Source organism: Struthio camelus, chromosome 6 (assembly GCF_040807025.1).
Source record: "Struthio camelus isolate bStrCam1 chromosome 6, bStrCam1.hap1, whole genome shotgun sequence".
Lineage (NCBI taxonomy): Eukaryota > Metazoa > Chordata > Aves > Struthioniformes > Struthionidae > Struthio > Struthio camelus.
The window spans coordinates 43,655,451-43,676,582 of record NC_090947.1 but is presented as its reverse complement, the minus strand read 5'-3'; the positions used below and the strand labels follow the sequence as shown (position 1 = coordinate 43,676,582).

The following is a 21,132-nucleotide window of genomic DNA, read 5'->3' as shown; positions in this document are numbered from 1 at the left end:
AATCCTCAGGCAAACTCTCAGCATCACTGCAGAGGTGCTAAATTTCTCAAGAAAGCTGTCTCCTCATCACGTACAAATCCTGTCTAGATTATGGAATTGGATAGATACAAAGTCTGATAACGGAGAAGCAAATATGCTTAGATTTTGGAGAAACTTGAAGATTTTTTTTGCAAGTCCTTATCAAGACCGATTTTCTCCACTGATGTATGTTACGGAAAAGTAACTAATATTGTACATTGTATTTGCTTCAATACTTTATGGATGTATATTGTATTTCTTGATGATTAGATTCAAAACTGCTTTGCTCTTTAGCCAACACACTATAGGAAAGGATGACTGATTGAACAGTCCTTTCATTCTGGTCTCTCCTATGATTTCAATCTTCTACATACGCTCCTGAAAATAAGCATGAAGCACAGCACTAACCAATTGTTCTTTTTAGAAACCAAACACATGAGCAATTCCCTAGATGGCTACCACAACGGTCCTCAAGTTAATGACATAGTTTGCTCTGCAAGGTATAGAAAAGCCATCCTAACTCTGTGGAATGATCTTGTATTTGTTCTTTCCCAATTAAACAGCAGTGCACTATAAATTATGTTTTCTGTTCTTCCTGAGCTACCTACTGGCTTAAACTACTGAGAGAAACCACCAGAAAAAGCAAGTGCCAGACCCGTCAGTCTTGTGCTGCTGCTTCTCTGCAAACAGTCCTACCTGAAAGCACCTGAAATCCCACCAGTGTCACAGGGGAATGAACACACAGCATCAAGGTATGTCTTACCCACAAAACAGGAAAGCCCAGCAGGTAAAAAAGGTTTCCAGATTTTGTCAGAGCATGGTAATCTTCCCATGTCATAAGATTTTCCTAACGCTTTGGAAAGATAAGACTCCCACACAGGTATTCGCCAGCTTGTGAGGTCCTTGGAGGTAGGTCATCAGTTCCATGTAGATGACATGCTCATCTATCTCACAACAGTCCTTCAAAAAAGCTTTTAATAAAAAACACACTTAATCTTCATTAGAACAGAAAAATTAAGCAGAGCTGGAAAACAGATCAAAGATGTTTGGTGACAAAGCAAGCACTAAGTTCCCAGATTAAGTCTTCTACTAAGAAAATGACATGCAACATATAAACTGAATTCTTATATCAAGACTACTTATGCTATGTAAAAAGGGAACAAAAAATGTTTTTTCCAATTGTAAAATAAATTCAGCTTTGCTAGTAGAAGTCATATCTCACTTCACATCCTACCTCAAACTTGCATGAGGGAGAAAGCTGTTTTACAAAAAGGTGTCTCTAGACTACATCATGAAGAAACCCTCCACGTACAGAAGTATTGTGTTTTGAGATAGATGCATAGCTTTCATAGAAATGTAGCGTACCACACCCCATGCTAAAAACATGCAGCTTACCATTATTAAAGCACAGGGTGGATTTTTATACTTTAAAATTATTAAGTAGTCATTCATCTACAGTTTTAAGTTTTTTGGTAGGTCTTTCTTATAGCAGCTCAAGATCTCTGAGCATGAGTGACAACTGCTTATCAGCCTACAGAGACCCCTGTACAGGAGCAAGTTAAGGATGTGACTTCTTTACAACAGTAAAAACTGTTGACTTTACTGGGATAGATCAAATAAAATACGTTCATACTCCAGAGATGGAAACAAATGAGAGTTCCTCCAGAAGACAACGCTCCAAACAGTACCTATACTGTTTGCCAGAAAGGCTAGACAACAAAAACAAGCAAACAAAGAAACCCAACACTGCTCAGATTCTACCCCACCCCCTGCAAAGATAGACTATCAATTTTTGCTTCATTCTACTTCATGGAATATGACATTGCAAAATAGCAGTGACTATCTAACAGCAGAGTATCAAAGGACATTTTTTAAAGCACAATAAGCTAGTTACGTGTAATGTTTCAGGAATGAAACAGTCGGATTTTTTGCTGTGCGAGTAAAACAAGTCCCTGTAAGGACCCTTACATTTACCCCGTAGCTGTCTGCCGGTTTTCCTACACGCATCTTTGCGGAGAGAGCTGGCAGAGTTATTAATAAAGCCTACCAACGCAGTCAGCGAGGGCGCGTGTTGCTAGAAACATTCTTCTCTGCTCTGCCTGCCTGTTACTGAGCACACAGCGGAGAACTGCAGTGCTCAGCAAGCTCAGTGTTCAGACGTTCAGGCAAAGCTCCGCTTTAAATGTGCCCTCACGCTGCAGTTCAAAAAGCAACTGACAACCAGAATGAAAAATCCTTTTATCCTCTTCCTGATAATATTAACATTAGGTTTCTGAGCTGACTGGAAAGATTAGTTTTAGAGGCTCTTCTTCTAAACAGGAAACATTTGCCTCTGAAGAATCAGTCTTCAGATAAACCTTTTACCAAATTACACTGGAAGCGGTCACTCTGGACCTGCCAGAGAAAGAAGGTGAAAAACTGTCTCATTTAGAATTACATTCCTCTATTTTTTTTAATATTGGGAAAGGATAGAAGCATTGTCTCCCCTTCCCCCCATTACTTTAAGTAGAGAAAAAAAAAAGAAATTCTGTCCTCACGGACAGAATCCCACAAGGCAGGGAGCCTCTCCATCCTTTGCAGCTGCTCAGGAATAAAAGTACTTGGAGGAACTGGGAACAGGAAACCATAAGCAACTGAGGTGGTTTTCTGGCTTACTAGAGCCAACAACTCTGCACTCTCTGACAAGACTGTAAGCAGCAAGCTAGTAAGAGAAATATATTTCTAGGTATGTCAGCCAAAACAATCAATTAGAGAGTCACCTTGAGGTTGCAGAAAAGCAAACAAATACAAAAATAACACTATCAGTAGACTGCAGTTTCATGTAGCTCACTGCAAGAAAAAAAAACATTGTATTTATCATTTCTGCCTTTTATTGCCACATTTGAAGATGAGATAGATCATAAAAGGCTTTTATACTTAAAGCTTTGAAGTAGAATCAAAATACATCGGGTTTTATTTGTTTATCTTCTTAACCACAGGAAAAAACTAACGTAAGACATTTTAATCTTACTGCCTAACGGACAGCTTGTCCACACTTCAGCGCACCACACATGCAACGCCCTAACCACACGGGAGATTCATGGAAGAAGCTAGAATCCAAGACTGTGTGTCAAATCTCAACCCCAATGCATTTAACTGGAGTTAGGATATTGCCTTAGGACTCTTCTCACAAAGACCTCTAAAACACACAAGAGACACAGCTTTACTCATGATATAAAAGCTATCTTGGAGAAACTCAATCCCAAGTTGATAAGCTTTCATTGCTGTTTACTTTCAAGAAACGGTAAAATCATTAAGTCTTGACCTTTAGCTTTTTTGTTGGAAAACGTGCTCCAGGCCTAGAAAAGTATAATAGGAGATGATGGTAGGAGGTCCAGAAAAAGCATTTTCCCCACAGTCATTTGTTGGGAAGTAGTTTTATTTACATTTATTTTTCCTGACATCTCAGAAAAGTAGACATTTTCTTTAAACTACTCAGATTTACATTTTTTATTTTGTGATGACAAATTCCTCCGTGTTTTTTCAACTTTTAACAGAAATTGTTAATTTAAATAGAATTTTTAACTTCTTCCTTTCCAATATTTTATGGAAGGAAGCTGCATTGCAGTCTTCTTCCAAATGCTTTAATAAAACACTGGCGCTCATTTCTGGTTTGTTTTTGTTTAACGTAACATTAAGAACTTTTTGAGATTAAAATGCTGGTTTTCTAGATGGGAGTTTACTCTGATAGTATCTTCCATTAGAACCAGGGTTCTTTCCCCCAGCTAAACATTATGTGCTGGATTTAAGCAGTAACTCTGAATGAGTAAATAATACTTACAGTACTGCAGTAAATCAGTAGAAAGCAGTATCAAGTACAGATCTGTATATGACTGTAGATCAAGTTGCACCAAATCTCCATGACCCAGTACCATGAATAGAGATGACAACGAATATGTAAAGATTTTTATTTTCATTTATATTTACAACACTGCAAGTAGCTACAAATATCCCCACGGAACCCCAGGGGGATGGTTTCTCTTAGAAAAAGCAAGCTGTATTTGAGGACATTTTCCACTAATTAACACGACCAAGATGTACACCTGAGCAAGAACCTGTACTTTGCCCCATGAATAGAAGGGAAAAGCATACCCTAAGCTTAAGATCAGATTTTCATGACTAATAATGTCCCTGAAAAATGATCCTGCCAAACTGAAAACATATATATAAGGATAAAAATGCATTATTTAAAATACATGTATTTTTCCCTCTCTCACCAGTCTTTAAACTCCCATGGTAGAAATTAAAAATTGTTATTTTCTCTTTTAATCTTTATCCTAAGGGAATTATCTGCAAGATATTAACACCTTTTTTGATGCATCATAGTTACTGTTTTCCCAGACAGACACTTAATAAACAACGATGCATTCTAAGCCACCCGCACATTCACTGAAGGGGAAAGAAGTATTCTGAACTCTGCTTCTCTGAGAAATGATATTGTTAAAAGGATATTCAACTGATGTATTTTAACCTACTTTTCATATGTCTGAGGGTTTACTTATTTAAGGGAGGAGGAAGATCTACTGACATTTGTTTTTTAAGTATCCAAATGACTGTGGTACAGTTACTCCTCCTTCGTTCCAAATATCTGCAGACCAAAGTGACAGCCCTGTATTGTTGATTGAGATTATCATCTCTAACACATTGGTGTAGGTGTTAAAAACTATAACCTTCAAATAACAGAAAAGTGTTTCCTATAGAGCCAAATTAGTTAAGTACAAATAAAGAGAAATGAGTCATTCACTTATGTCCAAAATTGACTCAATTTTTCCTCACTCATCCATAATTATTTAGCAGCTTTCATGGAAAAAAAAAAGTTTCTGCTAACTCATGGTTTAAATAAGAACATTAATTGAGCATGTAAGTAATAATATATGCTTAGTATTAGTAATTTTAAGGGCTCTTTATCATAGTGAAGTATTGGACATCTTGATAGCTTAACCAAAGTAGACCAATATATAAAACAAAACAGCAAAGACACTACTGGTTAGACAGTAAGCTGAAAACTAACCGAACTTAAAGTGTCCAGTATTGTACATCCACACCCACCAAGACCATCGCTAGCAGACTTGTGAACTGAACCCCTGCCGAGAAGCCAGTTTTGGAAAGCTCCAACTCCAAGAACAGCAGGGGCACTTCAGCGTGCAGTCTTGACAAGCATGCTGCGCCATGTCAACCAGTCAGCAAAGGAGCCGCATCCCAAATCACAAAGTGATCGGCATGACTTATTTTAAAGTTTTTACTCTTACGAGCAGTCCGTCCCTTATAAAGGGGCAAGAAAAAACAAAATTTGTCCTACTGGAGAGCACGTTGTCTCTGGAAGCGTGGCAACGGGTTGATGTTTAAAATTTTTTTTTATATATATATATATATCTCTATATATATAGTGAAAAGAAAAAACTTCCCCGGGTGTGGGTCTTTTTAAATAAGGGTAGATACCGAGTCTTCGCTCTCACAGCACTTCCACTTCTCCTACCGAAGCCTGCAAGCGCAGGTGCCTCAGCGCGCCTGCCTAACGCAGCCTGTCACGCACCCACAATGACGCACAAGACACACAGCACATCAAAAAAAAAAAAAAATCACACACAAAAAAAGCTGCATCCTCTGAAATTATCTGCAGCAAGGAAGCCGCACCGATGGAGAGATGAGGATTTAACAGCTTCCCCCCCCCCACCCCGCACCCCGCCGGCGCTTTGTCCGCGCCCGGCTCTGGACGCCAGCACGACCCGCCGGCGGAGGCGGCTGCGGCGGCGCGGAGGGGAGCGACGCCCGGGCGCGTTTCCCCGCTCCACACCGCCCCGGGGGGCGGCGGCGGCGGGGGGGGGGACTTTCCCGGCCGGCCGGCGGCTGCCGCAACGAGCCCCCCCGCCCCAGCAGCGGAGGGGAGCTGCGAGCATGCCCAGTCACGGGCATGACATCAGCCGCCGCCTCCCCCACCGCCTCCGGGGCCGGGGGCTCCCCGCTGCGCCACCCTCAAGGTGAAGGAGGCAGGAGCCGCCACCCCGCCCTCGGCGGCGGCAACGGGCGAGCGGCCCCGGCAGGCAGCGCCCGCCGGACGCTCGGGAGCCCGGCGACGGCGAGGTGTCCGGGGGCAGGAGGGGGGGGGGGACACACTTACCCCTACGACCACCGTCTCCTCGCCTTTGAATTTAGGGATGAATTTGTCCCCCCGCAGGATCTCGGCTTCGTTGAGGGGCCGGAAGCGGCACATCACTTTGATGCTGCACTCGGCGGGATCGGCCATCGCGCCGGCGAGCTGCCGCACCGGGCTGCCGCACCGGAGCCCTCTGCGAGGCGGGCGCTGTGGGCGGCCTCCCTGCCGCTAGCGGGGCATGAGGGCGGGCAGGGCAGGGCACCGCCTCACACGCCGCGGCGGCAGCGGCGCACCTCAGCCTCCGCCCGCGCAGCAACCATCGCCTCTCACCGCGGTGCGGCCGTTGGAGGAAGGCAGTGGGGCGCCCGGAGCCTTCACGCCGCCCCGCTCAGAGCCGGCCCGCTGCCATCGCCGCCGGGCACCGGCCGCCGCTCCCGCAGCCCCGCGCTTTGTGGCTGCACCGCAGTACGCCAGCCCCGCCCCGCCCCGCGGGCGCGGTGCGCGCGCGCGCGGCCTGCTGGGGGGCGTAGTCCGCGCGGCAGGTGGCGGGCGGCGGGAGCGGCGCGCGCCGCAGCGGCTCCCCCGACCCTCACCCCCCCCCAACCCCAACGGCTCCCCCGACCCTCACGGCTCCCCTCAGCGGTTCTCACCCCCCCCAACCCCAACGGCTCCCCCGACCCTCACGGCTCCCCTCAGCGGTTCTCACCCCCCCCCCAACCCCAACGGCTCCCCCGACCCTCACGGCTCCCCTCAGCGGTTCTCACCCCCCCCCCAACCCCAACGGCTCCCCCGACCCTCACGGCTCCCCTCAGCGGTTCTCACCCCCCCCAACCCCAACGGCTCCCCCGACCCTCACGGCTCCCCTCAGCGGTTCTCACCCCCCCCCAACCCCAACGGCTCCCCCGACCCTCACGGCTCCCCTCAGCGGTTCTCACCCCCGCCCCCAACCCCAACGGCTCCCCCGACCCTCACGGCTCCCCTCAGCGGTTCTCACTCCCCTCCCCAACCCCAACGGCTCCCCCGACCCTCACGGCTCCCCTCAGCGGTTCTCACCCCCAACCCCAACGGCTCCCCCGACCCTCACGGCTCCCCTCAGCGGTTCTCACCTCCCCCCCCCAACCCCAACGGCTCCCCCGACCCTCACGGCTCCCCTCAGCGGTTCTCACCCCCCCCCAACCCCAACGGCTCCCCCGACCCTCACGGCTCCCCTCAGCGGTTCTCACTCCCCCTCCCCAACCCCAACGGCTCCCCCGACCCTCACGGCTCCCCTCAGCGGTTCTCACCTCCCCCCCCCCAACCCCAACGGCTCCCCCGACCCTCACGGCTCCCCTCAGCGGTTCTCACCCCCCCCAACCCCAACGGCTCCCCCGACCCTCACGGCTCCCCTCAGCGGTTCTCACCCCCCCCCAACCCCAACGGCTCCCCCGACCCTCACGGCTCCCCTCAGCGGTTCTCACCTCCCCCCCCCAACCCCAACGGCTCCCCCGACCCTCACGGCTCCCCTCAGCGGTTCTCACCCCCCCCCAACCCCAACGGCTCCCCCGACCCTCACGGCTCCCCTCAGCGGTTCTCACCTCCCCCCCCCAACCCCAACGGCTCCCCCGACCCTCACGGCTCCGCTCAGCGGTTCTCACCTCCCCCCCCCAACCCCAACGGCTCCCCCGACCCTCACGGCTCCCCTCAGCGGTTCTCACCCCCCCCCAACCCCAACGGCTCCCCCGACCCTCACAGTTCCCCTCAACGGCTCCCCTGTACTCTTTTTTTTTTTTTTCACCAGGATTAAGCCTCCTGGATTAGGCTGGTTTCTCTCTTCTACAGAGATTTCATACACTAAACGGGCAACTTCATGGTAAAGGTGGAACAAAGGGGTATGACTAGAAATCTGTTGTTCTTTGCCTCTGATAAAGAGATTAAAGGCTTATTTATTCCTCAGCTGTCATGCCAGCATTCCCATTCTTTATACTACCCATAGATATTTTTGTGAGAAAGGGCAGAAAAAAATAGTAGCTCTGAGTGAAGCTCTGACCTTGTTAAGTTAACAAGAAGTTTGTGACTATTCAGTCAGTGAATATTCATCTGAAAAAAAACAAAGTCCTAGTGCCTCTTCCTACTCTTCACATTTGCTCTCCTTCTTCACTTAGCCCTATTTCTTCTTTGTCTGCTGAAAGTACCTGTAACTTAACCTTGGTACAAGGTTGGGGACAGGAGGGTAGTTCATTTAATTGATTAGAGTTGTCTGAAATAGTCTACACTACCTTATTTAGCCTCCACCTCCTCCATCCGTTTCTCCCTGCAAGTTAGACTGCTAAAAGACACATGCAACAACCATTGAGGTCTTCCCGTAAGTAAGAGACAGTCCCTGGACTTTAGCCACTCCAAGCAACCCCTGCAATCAGTTTCCTCCAAAGAAAGGAGTTTCAGTTGCATTACATTAGCCTCAATCATAATTAAGATGACAATGGTCAGTTCTTTGGCGGTCCTAGGGAGATTTCTCTTTCTTTTAGCTCAGTGGTTGTCCTCATTACCTGATGTGGATATGAAAAGAGCAGGCTAGTTAAAAAGATTCTCATGCCCTTCTTAAAAGTAATTACATCAAAGAGAGTTAGCAATGTGCAGGATGTGATAAGACATTATTATATAATGTGATTTATTCCTGTGGATTACCAATTATCTAGCGCTTTTATTTCTTTTTATGTTTCAAGCTTTTGCCCTGAATAGCAAATTCATAAGTCATGACAAGCAGGGGCTTAGTCATAAAAGACAACTGTTCTGATGAATTCATTTGTATTTTTCTCCAATATCAAGAGCTCAATGTGGATAACAATAGGCAAATTTCTATTTTCTAATTAGAGCAGGTATAATCTACAGCCACTAAGAACACACTGAAGAGCATTTTTCTTAGCAATATTGTCACAATATTATATTGTCTGTATTGTCAATGTATGACAATACTGTATTGTCATAAACCTGCTCTTTTTACTTGTTATTACTAGACTGTTGAGCGTTAAGCAACTTAGTAGGAACATTAGGTTCCAGTCAGTCTTGGAGGTGATTAGAACTTCATGAGCTTGTGAGCTTCCACCTTGATCTGGATGCCCTGGTACCTCACTCAGAGTAGTAAATGGTGGAAGGTATGATTTATTGTTTATTGGGAAACTGCATCACAAGAAACATGAACTCAGAAGATACAGGAAAGCATTCATCCCCATTCCTGTAATCTTACTTTTTTTTTTTTCCCCCCCCTCTCTCCAAAAAAACAGATAGCATACTTCCAGAAAATACCATTACACACTGCCTGGCTTTTGTGAGCTACACTATACCTGGACACAGAATTTTCATGCTACCAACACCACAAAAGTGGAAGAAAGCAAGCCTTGATATCAATCTCCTTTCCTTGAAGCTGTGGGGCACGTTCTCCAGCTAGATTCAAATTCCACCATTCAAATGACCCTGACAGAGTTATACAGGGGCTGACAGCAAGTTCTGCTTGCTCCTGAAGAAACGCACAAGCTGAGCCAGCCTCAGCTGAGACAGTTCACTAAACAGCTCAGGATGTTGAAGAAGTCCCAAAGGAATAACAAATCCCCTTCTCTGAGGCTGGAGGTGGCGGGGGGGAACTGTCCATAAGAAAACAATGAGATTCCATTTCTCTACACATGAGCCACTGTTATGGCCAAGCTGTTCAGGCTGAAGCAAAAACCCAACAGAAGGGACCTATGTGATAGCAGGGCTGAACAGCAAAACAGACACTCTTACGAAGAGATGATCCCACAGAAGTAAGGAGATAGATAACAGAGGCATGTGAAAACCTGCGTCTTTTCCATAGACCCAAAAGAACTGTTCAAAGGGAATAAAAAACTAGGAAGCCAAAGACTGAAGAACAGGCAACAAAATGAACTTAGAAACGTTGAGAAGACAGTTGGGAGGAACTGCGATCTATACCCATGCATCACCAAAGAAAAGGCTGCCCATTAATACTTCAGGAGAGACCAGGCTATAGACCATTTGTCTAGGCAAAGAACAGGTATAGGTTCTGGGTAACCACCACTCAGTCACCCAAGGTGGTTATCCTATAAGCAATATTTCCCTTGGCCAGGCAGGTGATATTTTTTTGAGTGATCTGGGTCACTGGAGTTCCTTTCTTGCAGTTCCTGTCCTGCAGGTCTTTTTCCTTTGTACTTAAAAAACACGTGCTTCTTTATTTCATGTTCCAACATCATCTGCAGTAATCTCCAATTTTATACACATGTAATTTTTCTGTAAGCCATATCCCTTTTACTGAAACATTTGCTTGCACCACTTAATCTAAGAAATGCTGAGCTCCAGGGCTTGTGGTAATTGTTACCAAGAACAGAGCCAGCAGGTGGATTTCATGCCTCATAGTCAGAGCTTCTAATTTGGTAGCCGTTGGCTGTTGAATCCAAGTGGACATGGCCATATAGCGCCACGCTTTTAAGTGATTGGAAGTTTGTGAGCAGCTATTTACTATCTTGCTTTTGGACTTCATGTATTGCATGCTGTTCTTTCTTGAATTTGAAATGTTGTTAGACATCATTATTAAATTGAATGCAATATGTAAGAGTGTTATTTTACAGAGGAAAAAAGTCCTTGAGGCATTTACCATCTGACGCATATAATGAAAGGCAATAAAAGGCAATGTTGAATTGAATGGACACAAGTTGCTCTTTGCCTTACAGGCAAAGCACCTTGGCAGGACTGGATTATGATGTTGCACAGTCATTTAGCAGTGAGACATAAGACCTGGGGCTGAACTAAAAATTTAGCTAAAAAAAAAAAAACCTTGGATCATGATCAGTATTCCTTTCTTTTTGTTCAGTATTTTGTCTCTTATTACAGTCAGCCCTAAGATGCTCACTAGCATGCAATATAAAGGAGATAATTTCCTCCTATTTCTGTGTAATAGCATCTTGATATGTTACTTACTCTAAATCATAGAAGAGTTTTTAAAATAGGCAATAGGAAATACTTCAGAATAACTAGGAAGGTAATGCAGTTCAAAGATTTAAACTAGATTTTTATAAGAACTTGTTTCAAGGGAATTTCTATAATTCAAAAGTCTTTAGATTGAGAAAAATTTCAGGTCAAAATATGACTTTTATATATACATACACACAAAATGTTGATCTGTATTTTATATGCTAATGTAGAAAACACAACTTGAAACAGAATAATTAGTTTTGGTACAATTCAAAGTGGAATAGAACACAGGGTCCTTATAGCAGTGCAGGTTCATTTTAAAAAAAGTAATTGAAACCAACATGCTTCCACTGAAAGTTTAGATTTTGAAATAAGAGTATTGCCAGTCCAAAGATAGTTGATCAGAATATATTTGATATATGCTAGCAGGAAGTTTAAGAGCAGCCATTGTTTCCGATTTGCAAAACACTTTGATATTTGCTTACTTTAATCATGTATCTAGAGTATGTTAAAGACAGTAAGCATAGGCATGTACATTGTGCTGACTTATCTGTAAAAAATGGTTTTGCTTAAAAAAAAAAAAATCTGATCTTTACCACTTTGTATAAACCCAAAAATGTTTGTTAGTTGATTATTCAGTACTCAAATTATGGTATCTTAAGTAATCCCCATAAAATGGTTACAACTTGGAAAAATAATCTAGTAATTTGTCTGTCTTAACTATAAAAAGCTAAAAGGCAATCCCTCCCCCCCAACCCTCCACACCTTGAATTTTATTGTGAGGGAGACAAACACGTCCATTATCTTAAAAACAAAACAAAACTTCATGCAATAAGGTCCAGAAAGAGTTAAATAACATCACAGGCAGATGATGCCATCTTCTGGTGTCATTTCCAAAACTGTTGATTTAAAAACACAATGACTAGTCTAGTCAGATCATCAGGGAGATGGGGGATGATGTTAGTTTAAGCATCACTTGATCCCCAGGGCAAGGTTCAATGAAATAACATTAATTCGGGAGCAGTCACTGAAGCATTAATAGTGATGGTGGGAAAGCAAGCACTCGGCTGCCATCAACTCACAGCTAGCTGCCACCAGACTGTCCCTAGGGGTGAAGTCAGGGCATATGGGGCTACATTACAGCTTGCTGAAGCAGGACCTTGCTGCCAAAGTTACCAGTACCATCTCTGCCAAAAAGGAGTCTGAACTGCTAGTGAGGTTTTGCAAGTGTAACTATTAATTGTGCCCAGTCTTGGTTAGTTGATTAACTTCGGCCCTATTATCTTTTTTCTACTGTCCTTACAAGAGTTTAACAGCTGACATGCACAGTACTAGTTAATTTTTACATACATTCCTGAATAGATAAAATCATACCAGAATATGCTACATATGGTCTGGGGTCAGTCCTGCCTGTCAGGACTCTAAGGCAGTGGTTGCGTACTCCTGTCAGACAGGAGGATTTAGGCTGATGTATTCATTTCCTGTTAAAATTCTTCTCTTACCACTATCTGCTATGTGGTCTTAGTTAATCGCCTCCCTCCTTCATCTGCCCCTTTCTCTCTAATTGATCTTTCCACTTATCATCCCTCCATAACTGGGTATTAGAGTAGATTCAGTGTGTAATGGATTTCAAGATTGGACAAGACTGATTTTCCCATTCTTAGTCACAGAACAATCCTATCTTCGAAACAAAAAGCTGCAGTGTAACTGGTGTACACAGAAAAGGCTGTTCTTCTTCAATGACAGGGCTCAAGAGTTCTACGTTTTTTCCTGTAGAAGGTTTTGGGCCATTTCATCTCTTCATCCATGCCTGCACATCCACTTGCCCCAAGACTGGGGAGGAATGCTGGATCGCATGTGTGTAATTCTGTCAGTAGGTACTGGGACCAGCACTTTGGGCGGTACTACACAGGGGGCAAAAATGGGGAAGATAGGCTGCATGGATTCAAGTTATTCATCCTTTCCTTCCAAAGGAGGGGCAAACTGAGGAGTGGACCTACGCTGAGGAAGCAGTTAGTTATTCCACTGTTATCACACGTAAAGTTTTGATATTTTCCTCCAATTCCAAACGCATTGCTTTTGTTCTTCATTCTGAATTTTTTTAAACTCTAGCTACAATGGGACTATACAGACTGTGACAATGGCTAAATTCATAGCACGATGCAACTATTTGGGGTGCTCTTTCTTACTTAAATTAAAAAGCCCTAGACCACACACAAAAAAACATAACTCTGCATTTCAAGATACTCTAGGGGATTGGGAAACATGCAAGAATGATTGAAGTAACTTAATTTGAAGCTCCTTTTTCCTCTTGTGTAAGAGGACGATATTTCTCATATTAAGGAATATTGAGAATATCTCATATTAAGGAACGTCATTTTGGGCTGCAACAGGATAGCACACAATCTAAAGACAAAAAGAGAGCTTCACATCAATCACATCAATTCACATATTCCAGCTGTGTTCCTGTGAGTAGGAGCCTGGCATTCCTAGCTTTCCCTTAGAGTCAGTGAAGAAGCAGAGGCAGTTATTTTCAGTAAGTTAACAGAAGTCATCTGAATTAAACTGTTTTGAAGTCACTCCCTTAAGACGACTGTATTCACTATCAGGAGAATAAGACACTCAAATTCAGATATAAACACAAGGATCTTAATAGCTAGCTCAACTTACACTGCCAGGTCTGCTGCTTCACAGGAAGCATTTCTTCTCCCAGTTAGAAATGTCTTTCCCTTTTCTTCTTTCCTGAGTAGCAGTTTACAGTAAAGACATGCTTTAATTTAGGGGCGGTTTTTAGATGGGAAGGTTATTCTCCATCCTTCTAAGAGTAAGTCTGATTATTCCAAAACCTAAAAATAGAAGAAACAGGGAAGTAAGATTTGAAAAAAAAAACAGAAAGGCTGTTGAGATGACTCTTCTGTGACATTTCTGTTATTATCTACAAGGGAGTTGTAGATAGTGGAGGAAAATGAACCAGAGAAGGAAGAAGAGTCTCAAAGTGAGAGCCTCAGGACAAAGGGCTGCAGTAAGAAGCATCTCCTTTGCGAGAAAAAAGTACATACAGTCTATTGAAGATGATTAAAGAAAAGGGATGGTTCTGTAAACAGGACAGGATATTCTTTAGATCTTGTTTTGAGAGGGAAAGAGAGAATTAGAAACAAGATTGGGTACTTTTTTTTTTTTTTTTTTCCAACCTCTTAATACTATCATGCTGTCAGATCTGCTTTTGTGGTAGAGTGGGAAGGAATGAAAAAAAAAAAAAAACCCCACACAACCACACAGCAGAAGTCTCTTGATCATTCCAAACTGGCTTCGGGAAAATCTTTTTGGTTTCACAAGGTTCAGTCAGTGACTGAAGAATTCTCACAGGTACCGTTCAAGCGACAGAACAGGAGCATCGAAGGTTCACAACATTAAATCTTTCAACATTAGGCCAAATTTTAACAGACTGAAATCTAGTCTAACCCTTGAGCTTCGCTCCTTCCTCCCTTCTGTCAGGATGATAAGTACTTGACTTCAAAACAGGGAAAGGCAATATTCCAAAAAAAAAAAAAATCACATTGCCTACAATGAAATTGAGTTATATATCTTCAGGGTTAATATTTGAAATGTTGTTCAATTTTACATAATATGAATGAATCATTTTCTACGGTACCTGACATTTAAAGTAAGACTTTGCACATTAAACTTAAAAGCACAATATGAACTGCTGTACATTAATTACTTTCAAAAATTTTGACAAATATTCCCTAGTATATAATAGAACAGAAATCACTACTCAAATTATACTGCAGATGTGCATTTTGTTCAAATAAGGAAATTCAGAAATAATATCAGATGCTCAACACATACCTTTAATACAGCACACTTAAATGCAGCTCGGTCATTGGTGTTCCTAACCATATTTCAATACCAGGAGAGGTAGAAGAGTTTCTAACAAGACTATGTCTGCATTCTTTATTTTTATTCTATTTATTATTCTTCAGTACTATTCATCATTCTCCTTTTCTGGCACTTGAGGCATAGAATTAATTTATTGCTAAAAATCCTTAGGAAGAGAATTATAGCCTACTTTACAAGAAACCTACATCATTACTAATCCTTTAAGTGAAACTCATTCAACATATGGCACACTTACCATATAGCCTTTGGAGTTCATAAAAACTTTTGGCATTTTTCACCTGACATTTCTCCACCATATATTAAGAGTTAGAAGCTCCATTAAAGGTTTTTCTAGTAATGAGATGAGGATTAGAGTATACAAATTCACAGTTATACAGCAATTTTAGAAACACTTTCAGTTCAATCTGTCATGAAATTTATCCAAATTTGTTGTGAGAAGAGTCTATTCCACAGAGCTCAGTAGCTGTATGTAAATGTACAGCTTTCAATCTTCAGAAGAAATGACTTCATATTTTTATTAAACTGCAACAGGGTTTGGGGTCTAAATTGGATAGAGAAGCAAGTTATTTTTACATATCAAGGAGGATAACTTTTTTCCCCCCTCTTTTTCAGACTCAGTCTTGCAACAATTCTGCATCCCAAAAATTGTTTCCTACCTCAGACTACGTACATCATATAGCCATTCACAGAAATAAATCTAGTCCTACAAAAATCTTAAATAGACATGAAATGATCACATACATGTAAAGAACTTATCTCAAAATGGTAATTCTGGTAAAGGCAGGATGCAGGAAGAGTGAATGAATAGGCACGTACTTGCACAGATGCCTCTCCCTTGTGCAGACGACCCAAATCCCACCATCACGCCTTGCCTGACTAAGGCAGTAACACTCACGTGTCAAGGGTCTCCTTAATTATTCTCAATAGATACAATCTAATATTCTCTCTCCTTGTGGACTTCATAAAAATATTACGACTAGAAAATAAAACGGTTTAACCGAAATACAGTTAGTTGTCTGAGTTTGCAAAGAAATACAAAGAGCTTGTCAAATGATCAACTGTCAGAACTCAGAACCTACTGAACGTAAGGCATTCACACAAAACATTAAAAGAAGCTCTATATAAAGAGCTAAGAGGAATATGCTGATGGCATGGCAAACAGACAAGTAACACCTTACCAAAAAAAAAGGTTAAGATGCACAAATTATTATTTTAGATGCTTTCAAGAAAACAAACTGCATTATCAACTGTAGCCAAACTAAAACTGACCGTCAGAACACAACACTTATCTACGGCTATGTCGCCTCTTGACAGGACAAGATTTCAGTTTGTTTCAAATCTCCGGAATGTAGTGTTAAAATATTCTTAAAGCAGAAAGCATTCATCTGTAAGCGTCGCTTTGTATTGTCCCCCATAACTGACCTGTGACTGAATAACAAGATACTTGTTTCTACCAAAGCACATACTGCAGGAAGCAAATTTTCCAACTGAAAGTAGTTGCAAATAATTCCCTTCAAAAGTGTTCCAACTCTCTGGATACTTGTGTGTGCCCTTACTGTAGCATTCGATGCCTTGCAATCTGTATTTTGTAATGCCTTGTGAAGGTATCCAACCCTTGGGGGTTGGGCTAAACGATCTCCAGAGGTCCCTTCCAACCTCAACCAACCTATGATTCTAAGACACACGGAAATATCATCCAAATTACAGGTAGAGAACCAAACCGTGGAAAATTCGAATAACTCTCCCACAGTAAAACCTGAAGTTTCTCTGCCAGAACAGGAAACTTGCCCTTGTCGTGATTATTTCCAGTCTTAGGTTCTAACTAGTGGACCATCCCTCCCCTACCGTGTGTGGGAAGGGACTTCAGAGACAGGAAATAATCACACTATTTCTCAAAAAGGTTTCAGTTGATGTGTACATGCTTTGGTTAAAATCATCAAGAGACCGCCAATATCCCCTAAGATTTACATTCAAGTTGTTTGCACATTGTGAAATAAACACATATGCAACATGTCCATGTTTTGATATGTATTTTTATTTCCCTGCAGTTTTCACTTATCAAGAACAAGTAACAGGGAAAGTTGTCTGAACTAGTGCATAAACAAACATTCTGAAACACCACTACACGTATCTAATTTACAAGAACCGTATAAAAAAAGTCACTAAAACACTACACTACGAAGGTGTCCAACGCTTACAGTCAGACTTTTTCCAACCCGTTACTTGCCTTGTAGCCACAGGAAAACTCTCCAAAATTGAAAAGACAATCTTGCCACAACCCTCCCTCCCCCCCACCACCTGGGATGGCTCGATATCTAGACATCCAATAATTATTGCAATGATATATAATGCAATACATACCTGGTAAAATATCCTTTATGTGGTGTGTTACAGTTTTAAAGCCGGTTAAAATATGCAGTCTCCAGATAAAATGTAATCAGTTGAAAATTTTCTCATATCAGCACAATTTAATATGTGCTAGATGCATAATTTTCCTAGACAGTTTTTTTTTCCTGTGTAATTATTTTTTATAAACTGGTATTATAAATAGAAATATACATTCAAAATATATGGAAAAGTGAGTTACTACATTAAATTTGCATGTATCGATCCATCCCTTTCCCCTGCACAGTAATAGAAAATACTATTTTGCCTTGAACTTCATATTTGACAGTGAAATGCCACTAAAGTATTTACCAAAAAGTCCATCTAGTCAAATTGTGAAACAAAATGAACCAAGTGAAAACTTTACATTTCCTTTAGAAAAAAATTACAAGAATTTTGTTTCCTAGCTATGAATCTTTAACTTTTCTTTTTAGACACAAAGTTGGATTTATTTGTACAAGATACAAAATGTAAACATGGCAAAATAAATAGTTAAAACAAGTGATGCAGGATCCCATTTCATGCTCATGATCCCATTAAAGAATTATTTTTTAATCCATTCAGTTGCAAATTCAAGTGCAAAAGCATGATGATGAATATCTACTATTCAAGTAACAGAAATAATATTGATGATACAAATAAACTATTTTACAAGGTAGTGATTTTCCCAATTTTACAAAATTTACATTATATATCGACTTAATATACGATATAATGATAGTCCATTTAGGTCCATTTTAGTTCTCTGTGATCCACAGAGTGCTGTATTTTGCATTCAGTTGGAATATAAATGACTACACCATTAGCACAGGTTGAGACACTGGTTTGAGGTTATGTCACTTCCATCGCTACTGTTGTCTCTGCTATGCCATTTAAACCCAGGCGTTCTGGTTCATGGTTCTCTCTGCAATAGAAAAACAAAAAAAAATATTCAGTGATTACAGGCAGCACATTTATTAAACTTGCGTAAGGAAATACTATTTCTTACAGGCATTCTGTATTTTTACAAAGCTGTTATTTGGATCAGGGACAAACATATACAACAAACAGGTAGGAACAGATTTTTTTCTTTAGTACTAAATACTGGCATCTAAGACTTGTTTTTACTCCATTAGTACCGCAATCCTTTCTATAAGACTATTAATAAAGACGTCCAATTTTATTACGCTTACCTGTAAATTATCAGCCTAAGTTGTGGATAAGAGTACTAAAAAGCCTCCTGAAAGAGCAAAGCCAAGATACACTACGATGACTCTTATCAGTTACCAATTACTCTGTTGGTGAGCAAAGCATTGTTCTAGCATGACTGGTTTTTTCAGTTCTGTTTCAGCGCTAGCACACACACACACACACAAAAAATCTTAATTTCTTTCTAAATTTATCCTTACTATTCTCTCCGGACAAGCCTAAGACCTACTGAGCTAGGAGGAAGGTACTACTTTAACCAGTTTGCTGATATGACTTGAAACACCCCTCTGAACTCAGGGAAATAAGAGCTAATCGCACTAATGATACAAAGGTATGTTTCAAGGTATGATTGCTATTTTAAAAATACCTTTCCCCCAATGTGTACAGTGTCATACATGCAATTTCCCATCTGAAAAGCTTTTTAGCATCTCAAAAAAAAATCACAATCACTAAGTCACATGGAAAAGCAGAAAACTGACATTAGTCAGTCATAGGCAAATGTAACTTTCATAACAACATACAACCCAAAGACCTTCAAAACAAAGCCCACATATTGGAATTTTCAGACGTTATCCAAGTACAAGCTCTCCTGCCATGCCTGTGTAATATCCATTAAGCATCCTCAAATGATAGTGCCTCGGCTGGTCAAAGGGAATAAATATAAAAATCTTTCATGGATGCGTGCCAGACTGCATCTTACAATATGGGTACACAGAGCTCTGGAGAGAACATTTGCACAGTGGGATAGAATCTACTGGAAAGCGCTCCACGAGAAAGGACAAATGAAAGTGGTTAAAACAAAGCCAATTTAAACAAAACTGAAGTTTACCAAAAAGTAGAGTGCCTCATGTAAATATAAATTATTTGGATGTTAATCTGCAAAAAGACATCATTGCATGAACTCTTACGGCTCATCACAGTCATGCTGAAGATGAGATAGCGCAGCTGGGTGTTTTTGTTAGGTTGATGCTATACTAGAAATCTCTTAGAGGAAAACACTTCAAGCTGAAGTGCTCTGCTGCAGAGCTGGACATGTTTATGGAGGCATTCAGGTAACATAAAGGTTACTTGATTTCTGCTGCAACTTGCTAGGTAGGCACTTACCTTGCTATACTGCTGATGGCACTGCTCGGAGTTACCTTTGGCACTCTGTCCATACTGGCAGCAACTGTGGCAAGTTTTAAGGCTGTTGGCGACGGTGCTGAAGTCCTTGTATTGATATGCACATTGACTGGAGAAACAACACTGACATTGTTGAGATGCACTGCATTAGTCAGGCAAGAATTGTTCATGGGAAGCGTTTGAGGGCTGCTCGTGCATAATGCTGGAATTAAGTGGTTTGTGGTGGTATGACCAACTGTCCTTACAAGCTGTACAGTTGAAATCCCTGGGCTGGATGATAAAGCCATGTTGGTGGAGTACAAAGTTCTAGAGGTTCCTGTTACAAAACAAATGCATTACCAATTAGTAGAGGGGAGAAAAGAGCTGTTACTTCATTCCAAAGCCCGAAATTCCCCTCAGGGGTAATGTTTTAATTTTATGTGTCACTGGAACTGTGCGAGAATCTACTTTGTGAAGATTCAAAAATGTGACACTTTAAAAACATTTCCAGTTAACACCAGAATTTTCATAGCTTTTTCGTTCACAAAAACAGCAGAAAGAAATTGCTACTGTATCACAAAGAACATTTTTTTTAGCTGCCTTAAATTAAAGGGGCAATATTTCCCATAAAAGGAAATCAACTGTGAAACACCCGAGCTAGACAACCTCAGAGATGGACTGAGACAGAAGAAGCCAGAGTCAGATGCTCTGAATTACTTTCTTGAGTTCTGGGGACCAGTCTCCCTCAACACACCAGAATTAACGGTATAAGACTAGGCAGCGCAGAAACCCCTTTCAGCTTATGTTCCAATGCTCTGTTTACACACCTCAGTTTTAGGAAACTTCAGATTAAAATTCCAGCTTCAAATTGGGCACAGCATATATTTAAACCAGAGGCTCTCAAATTTCATCTTGGTATTCTAGCTATTCATTACTCTGGTTTTGACCATAATGGGACTGGATGAGTTTTCCCTTTTTATTTTTTTTTTTAAATTTGTTTTCAGCTTTAACAAAGTCTTTCTATTCTAAACAGCAATAGCTATCCTACATCATTCCCATTTACAGCTTTAAAACAGTTACACAAGTCTAATTTTACAAGTGTAATATTGTAGTGGTTTTCACCAACCATAAAGCTGGGTACACGTATCAACATGGTACGCTAACGTACCATTGCCTAATTCTGTACCCTCAAAATATGACCCTCAAATATAAAATGGACAATTATACATAGTTTTCTCTTTCCTGGAACTGTTCTAGCATATGGACTTCATTCAGCTGTGTTTTCTCCCCTCTATTCATTCCATTTTATCATTAACCCACCCTGACAGAAGGTCTGTAAAACTAATCACATCATTAGCTGTTAAATAACAAATTACTGTAAAAGCTTATTTGTTATGGCAGTCAAATTCCAAACAACACATGTCTCAGTAACATGGCAACTACACTAGCATGCCTGCCATTACTGCCTT

At 41.6% G+C, this 21,132-nt stretch overlaps 2 protein-coding genes across 2 annotated transcripts in view; both read right to left on the bottom strand.

Moving 5' to 3' along the window:
- Positions 1 to 6,639, bottom strand: part of KIF5C (kinesin family member 5C) — an 89,834-nt gene extending 83,195 nt beyond the window's left edge. Inside the window, exon 1 of the mRNA XM_068949345.1 lies at positions 6,176 to 6,639. Coding sequence (XP_068805446.1) covers positions 6,176 to 6,301 — 126 coding nt within the window. The 5' untranslated portion in view covers positions 6,302 to 6,639. The remainder of the gene's footprint in view (positions 1 to 6,175) is intronic.
- A 10,364-nt stretch (positions 6,640 to 17,003) lies between these two features.
- EPC2 (enhancer of polycomb homolog 2) overlaps positions 17,004 to 21,132 on the bottom strand; it is a 52,141-nt gene continuing 48,012 nt past the window's right edge. The window contains exons 13-14 of the mRNA XM_068949344.1: positions 19,667 to 20,000; positions 17,004 to 18,278 (exon numbers count right to left, since the gene is read on the bottom strand). Of these exons, the coding sequence (XP_068805445.1) occupies positions 18,206 to 18,278; positions 19,667 to 20,000 (407 nt within the window). The 3' untranslated portion in view covers positions 17,004 to 18,205. The remainder of the gene's footprint in view (positions 18,279 to 19,666; positions 20,001 to 21,132) is intronic.